At 42.4% G+C, this 13,478-nt stretch overlaps 1 protein-coding gene across 1 annotated transcript in view; it reads left to right on the top strand.

Annotated features, from left to right (window-relative positions):
• The window catches only part of LOC125705233 (macrophage mannose receptor 1-like), a 108,034-nt gene that overhangs the window by 36,583 nt on the left and 57,973 nt on the right, over window positions 1-13,478 (top strand). The window contains exons 10-13 of the mRNA XM_048971676.1: window positions 637-933; window positions 5,529-5,885; window positions 6,184-6,528; window positions 7,980-8,062. Of these exons, the coding sequence (XP_048827633.1) occupies window positions 637-933; window positions 5,529-5,885; window positions 6,184-6,528; window positions 7,980-8,062 (1,082 nt within the window). The remainder of the gene's footprint in view (window positions 1-636; window positions 934-5,528; window positions 5,886-6,183; window positions 6,529-7,979; window positions 8,063-13,478) is intronic.

The raw sequence follows: 13,478 nt of genomic DNA, 5'->3' as shown, positions 1-13,478 counted from the left end.
TGCTTACTTATGGTTCAGATTAGGGCTGGGTAGCAGTTAAGGTCGTCATTTTTGGATTAGAGTTTTTCCCATGGAACTGAATAGAAAGTCCTCATAAACATAGGAATACATGGACTGTGTGTACATGTGTGTGTGTATGTGTGTGTGTATGTGTGTATGTGCTCATATGTATGTTACATGAGTAGTGCCATAATCAATGTTTTCTGCAGCCCGTTGGATCAGCATGATGGGTTGTAATGTGTTTCTTCTGCTGAAACTTCTACTGATTTCAGGTCAGTTTCTGTCACATGGCACTTGAGATATTTCTCATAAGAAGAGCCCCACCAATTTACACATTGACCAAATCTGCCAAAAGCCAATCATATTATACGGGTCTTTCTTTGACGTTTGCAGGACCTTTGTGTTACACCGGTAATACATTCCAGAGACACCAATACTAAATTTATATTTAGATTCAGAGAAATCTAATTGTTTATTTACAGTATGTATGTCATTGATAATAATGTATATCCATCAGCCTGTCAGTTCAAAGATAGACTTACAAAAGCCTTTTCTCATCTTGTCAGATCAGGTTTATATTTTTCTATTTGTGATCATGTGTATTTGTTTCTCTCTGCCTGTGTGACTTTCTTACAGAGTTTCACAGTCACTGTTCATGCCTTTCACATCAGTACCATTTTGTAAACATAAACCTGACCTGGACTGACGCCCAGGCTTACTGCAGACAGAACTACACTGACTTGGCTACCATTGACAATATGGAGGAAATGAAAAGACTAACTGGGTCTGTACGCTCTGATTATACTGGGGAGGCTTGGATAGGACTGAAGAATGGATCATTATGGAGATGGCAGTGGTCCTCAGCAGAAGGAGAGACTGGGTACGTCAACTGGAATATCGGTGAACCAAACAACCAGTATAATAATGAGCACTGTACTGAATTCCGAGACAATGGTGCATGGAATGATATTCCCTGTTCATCACAGAGGTATTTCATCTGTTATACTGGTGAGTAACATTAACCAGCTTTTTAATGACAAATGGAACATGTCTTTTAAAGTATACTATCCATTTATAACTTACTCCATAATAGATTTGCCAGATAAAAAGGACTACACCGTAAGTAAGAATAAATTCTGTTTTGGGTATTAGATTACATTATATTGAACTGGATTAGATTAGATTAGATTACACTAGATTAGATTAGATTAGATTAAATTAGATTAGATGAGATGAATTAATTGATGTCAGAGGGAAATTATTGTGCACATAGGATGAAATATGTGGAGCACAGATGAACAGACATGCAATGCCAAACAGGCAAGGTGCAAAGACATTGCACCATGTAAAGAAGAAAATGTAGTGCAAAAAAAGGAGAAAAAAATATGCAGTACACAAGTAGAATACTGAAGACAAAAACAGAAAATTATAGAGTATTAATGAAATAAATGTTAGGAAAAAATAATAATAAGCTACTGGACGGCAATGTGCAATTAAAAAGCAGACAGCACCAGCCACCAGCTTTTTGCTGTTGCCAAGATGGCTGCTTCCTGAACGTGTTATGGCTGGCATTCTCTTCTTTCCTACTGTCTCTAATGGGTCCAGAGTCAGTCTTCTGATGAACCTGGTCTTCCTGATGAGTCTGTTCAGGTGGTTGGTTTTGCCTGAACTTATGCCACTTTCCCAGCAAGCCACTGTGTAGAAAAGAACACTGGCCACTACGGACTGATAAAACATACACAGCAGCCACACATATTAACAACCTGAGCCTCTTCAGACAGCACAGTCTGCTCTGGCCTTTCTTGTACATCGCTGCCTAGTAATCAAACTGTAGGGGATCCAGGTGGCCTGTCACCAGGGGTCAAAGCAGTGTTTGCCCCAGCCTCTCAAAGGTCTTAAAGATATGTGAGATGAGAGTAACTGGTCTGAAGTCCTTAAGGGAGCTGGAGCACCCTTTCATTGGAAAGGGAACCACACAGGATGTCTCATAGAGTAAGGGGGACCTTCTGCAAACTTAGGGAGAGAGGTGAACAGGTACTCTTCAATCCTGCAGAACCTACCGGCACATGTGTAGATAAAATTAGCTCAGATAAGTTGTGTTAAGACCAATATGTAGGAAAATTGATTATTATTTGTTGATCGATTAGTATTATTACGGAAGCCCTGAAGCGCAAAACACACAGAGTCACCCACAACGTTTGAAAAACTATATAATTTACAACATCCTAATAACTGCAGGAGGCTCACAACCATCAAAGGCTTTTGCTTTCAATGTGTGTAGTCATATCTAATAATATCCATTTTCTCTTTGCATCATCTGCAAGCATTTGGTACCTACAGTAAATATGTACCTTTGGATTCATTATTTACAACTGTTGACCAATAAGTAACAAGCCTGTGATGATCAATAGGTACATACCCTTTCCGTTTTCAGTGCTGCATATGTTGTAGTGCATTCGTATTTGCTGGTGTGTTTCTCGTATTTGCTGGCAGGCTTTTGTATTTGCTTGTGTATTTTTGCATTTGCAGGCATGTTTTGGAATTTGTTGATGTGTTTTGCCCTTCAACGCTTCTATAATTATTACTCCACTATTATTCTTGAATGCTCTGTTTCTCCACTAAAGTATATGACAGGAGGCCTAATTAAGTTCAGGAGAGATTTAGCTCCCAATTGCAAATGGGATTCACTAACATACCATATCGCTACGTACCTGGGTTAGTGTTAGCTTAGTGTATTTTGTTTGGTTACTTGTGGTTAAGATTAGGGCTGGGTAGGGGTTAAGATTGTCATGTTCGGTTTAAAGATTTACCCATAGAAATGAATGAAGAGTCCTCACAAAGATATAATTACAAATGTGTGTGTGTGTGTGTCCATATGCATGTGATCCTATACATGTCTTCAATACCCTGGGGTTGATTCCATCAGGCCTCACAGCCATGCCTGAGCAGAGTTGCCTCACCTGGTCAGTCTCACAGACTCTGCTCAGTGGGGGTGGAGACCATGGGTCGGGTGTCAATGGGACCTGGGGGGCAATGGAGGGCCTATTGAGCAGAACTGGCTCGTGAGAATCAAATCTGTTGAAAAAAGATTCACCTGATTAGTCCCACTTTTAACTCCTCTGCAATGTTACCAGCTTACTTGTAGCCGGTGATGGTCCTCATCCCATTCCACAGTTTCTTTGTGCTGTTCTGTTGTAGCTTATGCTACAGCTTCTCCCTGCAGAAGTTTTTCTCCTGGCAGAGTTGAATCTTCAGTTTCGCCTGCACCCATTAGAGCTCCTCCTGGTCTCCAGACCTGTATACCCTATTCTTAAGAAGGTCCTTCAGGTTCTTTGTGATCCCTTGTTTGTTTATATGGGGACTGTGCTCTCCACACAGAAGCGGATGTAGTCTTTGATACAGTGGCTGTATCCCTTAATGTGATCCCCATATGACTTATAGAGCATGTCGTACTCTACACACGTAATGTTAATGACAGGACTAGGGAAACATACTCTGACGTGGACTTAAATACACTGAACTAATCGGAAATAACGCAATACAGCTGGTAAACACAGGGAATCCACACGGGGTAGATGAGGAGGCGTGGCAGACGGGAGGATCGGACGAGCGGGTCAGGACAGAACCCCCCCCCCCCCCCCCCCCCCAAAAGGCATGAACATCTGGGCGCACCTAAGAGGAGCATATAATGAGACCAGGGACATGGGACCTGGAAAACAAAAGCAAAACATCAACGGGGCACTGGGAACAAGACAGACACACAGAACAGACACAAAGACAGCAACCCAGACAACAACTGATAAACAACGGGAAAAGCAAACAGGCACAGGGGCAACAAAAACAGAAACACAGGGGGAACACCAATGGGGAGAACGAAGGGGCCAGGAGTGAATGAAGGAGAAACAGGAGGATGAGGAACAGACACAGGGGGCACAAAGGTAGAGGGCAAGGAGGCAAAGGGCGGAGGGAAACAAGGAGCTGGATGGAACCCCAGCAGGTGAGGGCCAGAGCCGAAGAGACCCTTGACGAGCGTGAGGGAGAAGCAGGAGGGAATGTTGAAGGGGGGGGTAAGAAGGTGGAGGGTCCAATGCAGGGGGGTGAGGAGGAAGATGAAGGGGACACAGGCGGAGCGGAAGAGGAAACTGAAGCTACCGCAGACGAAGGCACAGGCGACCGACAAGTCGGAGACGGGGGACCCGCAGGCAACCAACGATGTGTTGGAGGTGGGACTGCAGCCTGCCAGTGAGGCGCCGTAGGCGGAACCGAAGGCGACCCCCGAGCTGAAGCCAGGGAGACCAACTTGCGGCAAGTGATTGCCGAGTCGAAGCCAGGGAGACCAAAGGCGTCCCTTCCCCTATGGGACACAGAGAGCCAAGGTCCTGGCAGTTATCTGCCACGTTGAGATGGTGGCAGGGTTGGGATGCTTTCCTGGAGAGGGTCCCCGGGGAAGGTCTCAGGGAAAGCCTGAGAGGATCCCACTCCAACTCCTCTTCTGAAGATTAGGAAGGGAAGGCAGTCAGAAGGGCCAAGTCTTCTGGGGCTCAGTTGGGCCTCTTTGGGATAAGGTCTGGAGGTAGCAGGGCTGAAACAGGAACCATGGGGAGATGATGCCCCTCCGGGTAACACACCACGGGGAGCAGAACTAGGACCACCGGCATAGGAACCATGGGGAGATGATGCCCCTCTAGGGAAGACGCCACAGGGAGCGGAACTAGGACCGGCGGCATAGGAACCATGGGGAGATGCTGCACCTCTGGGGGCAGGCGCCAGGGGAAGCGGAGCTGGGACTGCCGGCATAGGAACAACGGAGAGATGACGCGGAACAGGAACTGCCGGCACAGGAACCTCGGGTGGCAGAATAAGAACCATTGGCACAGGAACCACGGGTGGTGGACAGGAACCGCCGGCACAGGAACCACGGGTGGCACTGCAGAAACTAGCGGCACAGGAACTGTTAATGTAAGGGACCTGGGGATCCATGGGATGGCATCCCCAAGTGTCTTGGCCCCTTTAAGGGCCAAACAGGTATCCCTAAAGGTACAGGCTTTGGGTAAACTAGCGAGGGAAGTGGCAACGCTGCAGGCTTTGGGTGCTCTTGTGGAGGCAGCGGCTTCTGGCGCCGACAAAATAAACGTTGCCAGCTTGAGCGAGTAGAGGGGCTCCTCCCGATTCACCCATGGGGAGATAGCGGGTATCGCGGCGGACAACAAAACCTAAATTATGGAGTTTTTACATTTTTATTTACATTAAATGTCAGAAAGTAAGATTTATTCAGGATGGGGCACTGTGTGGCTCAATGGGTTAGGAGACCTGTGATCAGAAGGTCACTATTTCCCATATTTGGTAGAATGATTTCACCATTGAGCCACTGAAACAGACCTTTAACCTTAAATTAATCTAGGGACTGTCTGATCCTGTGTTTTCAAAAAATGTATGTAACTTTGGATAAAACCATCTGCTAAGCATTTTAGAAGTAAATGACTTCTGGGTTATTGTTGTTTCTTTGTCTGTTTACATCAAATCCACAGCTCCCACCATCAAACACGGAATAAAAGCTACCTGGAACTTCACCTTGATTAACCAACATATGAATTGGTCTGATGCTCAGAGCTACTGCAGGCAGAGTTACACAGACCTGGCCACTGTGAGGAATCAAGAAGATAATAACTTGATACATACAATGGTTACAAGTCTCATACGGGCATGGATTGGACTGTTCCAGGACACATGGGGATGGTCAGACCTGTCAAACTCCTCATTCCGTAACTGGAAAATTGGCCAAAATGATTATGTGAATAACGTATGTGCTTTAGCTCAGGTCACCTGGCCTGGGACGTGGGATGTGACACCATGTGATGAAAAGCATCCATTCATATGCTATGATGGTGAGTAATGTAACTTTTCTGAGAGGAGTAAGCAATTCTCACATTTATCTAACAATATTATTTGATAATACTTAAAAAACATACTACACCTATATTTATGTTTAGTGCTATAAGTTACAACTCCTGCGGACAGGTACATACAGTATAGTACTACGGAGTTGCAACAGAAAGTTGTTTTGCCGTTGTTTTGTGAATTTCTCTCCCTCTCCCCACCTGGAAATAAATTCCATTCTGCAAATTGCCAAATGTCATCTCCTGAAGCCAGCTTTCTAAGAACTGCCTTGCCCTTCTGCCCCAGATAACCTGATCTTGGTAAATAGTAACATGACCCGGAATGAAGCCCTGAATTACTGCAGAACGTACCATTCGGACCTGGTGTCTGTCCACAATGAGGAGATCCAGTACTGGGTCAGTAGGAGAGCTGAGAAGGCCTCCACTGATCATGTCTGGCTGGGGCTGCGCTTCTCCTGCTCCCTGAAGTTCTGGGTCTGGGTCAGTACAGAAAATGTCGGCTACCAGAACTGGGCCCCAAACAACACTGACTTCTGTGGAAACACAGCAGCAGTACAATCTAAAAACCCACATTACTGGGTCAGCCTGCCTATGACTGAGAAGCTCAACTTCATCTGCTCCAAATGTCCAAGTAAGGCTGATTCACGACCACAGTACCGGTAGAATAAGTACTTGAGACAGTACTTGGATTAAAACTCCTTACAAATTCCTGTTTTCCAAATTCCAGATTTTCCAATTGTGACTGCCTTTTGTTTAATAATGATGTGGCATGCAGAGTGATCTCCAAACAATAATAATGCACACCTTTCCATATTTAGGAATCTAATTTACTTTTTATCCATTAATTATATTTCTATGATTGTCATATGCAGGCTCACAGGGGAACACAGTCCCTCCTGAAAGCTCTGGGTGCCTGCCAGGTAATAACCCATATCGGGGTGTAACAGATCATGATGCTTGTGACATGTGTTATATGGAGTGATTTGATTATATTTACCCAAGAAGGATAAAGCGGTTTGGAAAATGGATGGATGGATGATTATATTTAGATTTAAAGGTTTTTAATCTTTAGGTGATAGCAGAAGAGAGTGATGATGAGGGATACAGGGAATGTTCTTCTTCCCACATTCGAAGAACAAAAGATCAGATACCCAAAAACAGCATGCAGAGATCAAAAACATGCGTACTAATGCCTCAGGTTGAGATAAGCAAAAATGAAGGCACCAGATGTCTCTAAATCAATGAACAAGTGTATGTGCATGGTTTTTGAAAATAATTGACATAGTATATTTTGCCTATAATTAATGTGTAAATGAATGAATATATTTATAAATGACTATTTGACATCAAAATAATTTGACATAATTGAAGACACTAGTCAGTAAGAGATCGTGCAGGACTGGATGTCATTTAAGGACACAGACACACCATTCTGTTACCTCTCCGGTAAACTGATTGCTTACAACATAATCTAGGCTCAAGCTCTTATGAATTATCTACCTCACTGTATGATTCTTTTGACAAAAGCATCTGCTAAATGAATGTTATACAATATACTATGTTACACATACTGCCCGGGATGTTCTTCCTCCCAGATTTTCTGCAAAAAAAGCTCAGATAACCAAAACGGCATTCAGAAATAGAAAACAAGCTTACTCACAGTATAGGATCAGATAAGCAAAGGTACCGGATATCTGTAAATCAGGGATGGGGAACCTGATCCATGGAGAGCACGGTTGGGTGCGGGTGTTTGGGATGGCCTCTCAATCAGCCAATAACAGCGGGTCCCCAGGACTGGAGTTGAGAACCACTGCTTTATTATTGGCTGACTGAGAGGTCATCCCACTAATCCACACCCACACCAGCCCTCCATGGATCACGTTGGTCACCCCTGATCTAAATCACAGAATGTGCGCCTGGATGGTTTAGTTTTTTTAAAAGAATTGACACAGTACATTTTGCTAATGATTAATGGTTAAATTAATGCTTATGTTTAAAAATTACTATCAAAATAATTTGATTATCATTTATATAGAACTGGATGTGACCAGTGTGCTGACTTCTGTTGCCCAGCTCCCACAGGAAAGAGAACAGTGGTGAGACTGACTGTCAGTACTGATGAAGACATAAAGGATCCTGCATTCAGCAGCCTTCTGTTAACACAGGTCAGTTCAGTTCTCTTGCACATGGGGAGCAACACAGTTGCCAATGGATGCTCAAGGAAATATTCCGTTGTGTTATTATCTAGCTAAAGGTGAAACTGAACAGCACAGGCATGTCAGAAGGCACTGAATTATCCTGGAGGACTCAACCTGATGGCCAAATATTCCATCTAAAGGACTAAAGAGCATAAATGACAAGGTAATGAATTTGCAACATCTAGCTATTGAAAGTATAAGTAAAGACATCTTCACTATTGAGTAAATACATCTTCAGTAATGTTGTAATTCTTATTCCACTGTGAGCAGTTTGTGTGACAGAGTATATTGTATTACATTCATTTAGTAGATACTTTTGTCCAAAGGGTCATACAGCGATGTAGATCATTCATAATGCTTGAGTCTACATTCTGTCATGAGCAATCAGATAATGGGAGAGGTAACAGAATGGTGTATCTGTGTGTTTGTGCTTTACAGGTGTCTGTGAATTTGGAAGAAATTAACCCTCAGTGTGCCTGGAACTGTAGTTGTATCTGTGGACCAATCTGCCCAATACGCATTCATTTGCAAATGATGCAAAGAAATTTCAGCTTTAGTGCCCTCATGATAATGCAAGCTTACAACATGTTAGGGGTTGCCTATCTTTCTGCATCTGCATGAGATAAACTTTCATTTGTGCTGACCATGAAACAGATAATTGCTTATTCCATTTCAAACCTCATAGTGCTTCCTCATTTTCTTAGTGTGTTTGTGTAATAGATGATAAACATTTGTTCCCTCACGATTCCAGGGTTGTGGGTTTGACTCTGCCCCCCAACTTCTGTATTTGTGAAGCTTGGATGTTTTCATGGCATTTGCATGCAGACCTGGATTGAGTACAAAGTTCAAAACCACAAAAACTAAGCTATGCTGTTGTGAGGAATAGGCAGAGTTAGCAGTGATGTTGTTTGTCAAAAGAAAATACAAGGTGATATGCAGATTAATGACCCATTTTTCATGTTACATAAATACTGTGACTGTAATGTCTTTTAATTCCTGGAATGTATTTAATGAAAAACTTTATTTCACGAGGATTCAGCCGTAATGCTCTAGGACCATATCCATCATTAATGTAGAATAAGTCTGGTTTCATCTGTCTTTTGGTTGCACATCTGGACTGCATACAATTCAAAATCAGAAGAACACAGTGAAGAGTTTGCAAAGGCTATCAGCCTGACCTCAGTAGATGCCTTCAGCTTCCCTTTCCCTCACTGAGTTTGCTTTACTGTGATCAGGCTCTGCTGAGGTGAAGTCTTACATTAGCAGAGTTGCCTTTCACTGAGCACCAGGGTGTGAAGGTTAGTGAAGGTTTCTCCCAGAATGCTTTTCTCTTGAAAGACACACAGTAATGAGTCAGGCCCACAATTCTATGGGCATTTTTTATTCATGCACATGGGAATCCACACTGCCAGTTATTGCTTCTGTACTGAGGAGCCTGATGGAGCAAATAACTGATATGGTAAACTGGTGTTGTCATGGCAGGGTACCGCCACAAGGTGGCAGGTAAGACACAGGATAAGACGTTGAGCCAGGCAGCCTACCAGATAGATGGGTATAAGTGAGACAGGGCTGATTTACATTCCTAGTTGGTCTTCCATCTAAGTACTGGCCAGGCCCATAATACACCTCAGGTGGATTATATAGTCTGAAATGCAGGTGTTGGTTGAATTTCATTTCCATTCTTTTCCCTCAGCATAGGGCTGTAAAATGAAGCCCAGCTCAGTGGCCTCAGCCTATTTGATATGAAAAAGGGTCACCTATGCACATTTTATTCAGGGATTGACATAACTAGTATGCAAGGACGCATTCACCTTTCAAAGCGATATGTGTGGCAATCGATTGTTGTGAATGCGTACATATTTTATGTGATTTTGCGCCTATAGGAAAAGAAATTATCGTGCATTTTAACCTTAACAGTCGTACTTAATTTGCGGTACAGAGGTCAAAATGCACGGTAATTTCTTGTCATATCAAATGACACGTACGTATTTGTGCTGTTACACTACTCGATTGCTGCGCGTACCGCTTTTAAAGGTGAATGCCTACATGCGTACCAGTTATATCAATCTCTGATTATATGCAAATCACATAGAACCAGTAATCATTACGAAAATTTGAGTGCTGAGTGGACAAATGAGAAAGTGTGTGTGTGTGTGTGTGTGTGTGTGTTCCCTCTGATGAGCTGGTATCACATCCCGGATGTCCCCAGTCAGGTGTACTATGCTTCCTGGATACAATCCAGGCTAATAGTTATCCTGGTTACCCTATATTGGATAATTGAAACTCTGCTTCACCTGTTGTATTAAAGAAACCCCCACTCATTTACACATCTGTCAAGCAGTGTTTTCAACTTGACGTGAAGTGTAATGTTCATACATTGACTTACTTTATATGAGATATGAAAAAAAAAGTTAAATTGTGACCAGTTGAATAATGAATAGTTTTGGCACATATGTCTTGGCTATTGTGACAGGCTGTAATAGAATACATAATAGTATATCACAAATAAAGTACATCTCAGTGATGAAAAATTTCAGAAATTACTGTAAAATTTGTCGTCCCAATAAAAATCCGCTACAGATACAAATTTCTTCAAAGTTGATAGATGGATGAATGGAAGACGTCTGCATCTGGCATCTAGCTTCATCTCAGTGTGGTGGTTTCTGGAATCCCATTTCCTTCTCATCTGACAGACAGGCGGCAGATTCAGGGTCCTCTTATTTTCCTTCCCTCCAATGTTGTCACTATAGTAAGTCTCTTACTCATATTTTACATCTGTACTTTGGCAACTTACTATTTTTATTACACTCATAGTCTCACACAGTAAAAATTAAAAGTCATTATCAATTATTTGTCAGAGAATCTTAAAAACAAAACAAAAATGCCAACAGGAAAAAATATGTGCATGTTTCATTTTTAATAAAGGCCAGTGTATTTTTATAAACACAAAATTTGTATGTGTAAAACTGCATCTCTATTCCTCTTTGCATTTACTTATAAAATTATAATGCAAAACGACACAGATGTAACAAGATGTTTGCATATGGGGATAGTTAATTTGCATGAACGTACTGTGACAGGGCAGCCTACTGGGAATCCACTGTGCACCAGCACCTGCAAGGGAATACAGGAGGCAGACCACCATAAAGGGACTGTCACCTTACAGACCCCTATTCAATAGCGTTGCTTCAATAAACCACAGCCCCCAGGAGGCATTTGCCTGCACGCTTGTGTCATGAATCCCCTTACCTACCTGACTGCTATAAATAAATTCTTTTGACTTATGTTACATATATAATATATGGTACCTTCAGAGCGGACAGAACAACTGAGTCCGGTAAGAAGCGGGTGGGAGGACTGTGTGTGTTTGCAAACAACAAATTCTGCACTAACGCCACAGTTAAAAACATTCACAGTTGTCCGGACATAGAATACTTGATGGTACAATGTAGACCGTTCTACTTGCCGAGAGAGTTCACGTCGGTCGTTATAACCACGGTTTATATGCCACCACAGGCTAATGCTAAGCTAGGGATGGAGGAGTTACAACACTCCATTAATCAACAGCTTAAGGCGCACCCAGACTGTCCTAGCATTGCAGTGGGGGGCTTTAACCATGCAAATCTGAAATATCTCCTGCCCAGAATATATAAAAACGTGAGCTTTACGACGAGAGAAAATAACATTCTGGACCAAGTCTACACCAACATTCCAAGGCCTACAAAGCCCCCCCTCTGCCACACCTTGGACTTCCAGACCATCTCTCTCAGCAGCTGAGGCAATGGTGTGACAGCAATAACCTGTCTTCTATGCATTTCTATGCTTAGGGCCGGTCATTAAGCACACACTACCTGACTGACATATTGTATACATTGTACTCAGACACTCATACTGTGATAGGATGGCTGCCTCTTTGTGTGTTGTTCTTATTTCTCTTGTTTATTACTCGTATGCTGCTAAACAGAGAGCTGCTAAATGGTTATTCACTGTAATAGTGACAATAAAGATCTATCTTATCTTATCTAACATTGAGATACATCTACATCACAAAGCTTCTGTTCCTAGTGATGAAGTGGGGGAAATACCTCCTGGAATCTCTAATCAAACGCTGGCAGACTGACACAGTGATTGTCTGACAAGCTTCAGTGATGCCATCTGCGAGTAGCATTTCATAGGTTTTCTCTTTCCAGGAGAAAAAAATACTCTGGAAAAGGATCGAGGTGGATTATATGTAGATCGACTACATATTCTGGTGGAAACTGTCCCTTGTAACAATATAGTTTGTGCCAGTAATCCCAACATCCCACTCCTTCTCGGATGTTAAGCGCTGTCTCTATAGTCCATGAAGGAATTCAATAAAGTGTTGGATGTTTTATGCCCCAGGCATTGGGATGTATTCCAGAACACCAGTGTCTGATGTCGTAATATTTGCACCTGTCTGTCTTAATACCTGGATTGTTTCCCTGTGTGGGATGACATTCCTCTCATGTTATCCTGTTTAGGAAATACTGAAGCTGGCTTTGACCCCCTGGATCCCTTCCCCTGCATAAGTGTGGGTGTATTCATGATTATTATGGTGCATTCATATACATGACTGAAAGACAAAGAGAATCGTATTATGACACTGAGGTCAGGCAATAGAAACCTACATTATTCACATACTGGCATGACTTGTATCACACTGCCATTTAAATTACCTGTAAATTAATGTGTATATTCAAGTATTCATGTAGTAAAAATTGTGTTGTCCCGTTGTTCTGTAAATGCTGAGTGTAGTTTTTACCATGGTGTGAGTGTGGTTGCATAATGGTTACCCTGAATGTGATTATTGTGCAAATTGTCAACTTTCCTTGTCTTTGCCACTGCTGGTTGTCCCTAGCAGTGCATTATTAATAAATGCGAACTCCTTGGTTTTTATAAATGAGCTTGGCTGTATTGTTTTATTTTAGAGATTGACATCAGCTACAGTGGCAAGAAAAAGTATGTGAACCTTTTGGAATTTAATGGTTTTCTGCATTCATTTGTCATAAAATGTGATCTGCTCTTCATTTAAGTCAAAGCTATTGAGAAATATAATGTGGGTATAATAATATCTTTTATTGAGAGAAATCATAAAAAAACTAATAGTGCTAGTGGGAAAAGTAAGTGAACCCCTGGAATTAATAACTGGTTGACCCCCCCTTGGCAGCAAAACCCTCAATCATGATGTTTCCTCCACCATACTTTACGGTGGGGATGATGATATGCAGTGTCCGTTTTACGCCAGATGTAGTGCTGCATGTTCTTTCCATTTTAAAATGAATTTGAGGAAGCACTTCTTTACATACAGTAGCGTGTAGTTAGTGTGTGCAGGAGTCTCCCAGTTAGTGTAGTGCAACTACAG

Source organism: Brienomyrus brachyistius, chromosome 12 (genome assembly GCF_023856365.1).
Source record: "Brienomyrus brachyistius isolate T26 chromosome 12, BBRACH_0.4, whole genome shotgun sequence".
NCBI lineage: Eukaryota > Metazoa > Chordata > Actinopteri > Osteoglossiformes > Mormyridae > Brienomyrus > Brienomyrus brachyistius.
This window is presented reverse-complemented; position numbering and strand designations above follow the sequence as displayed.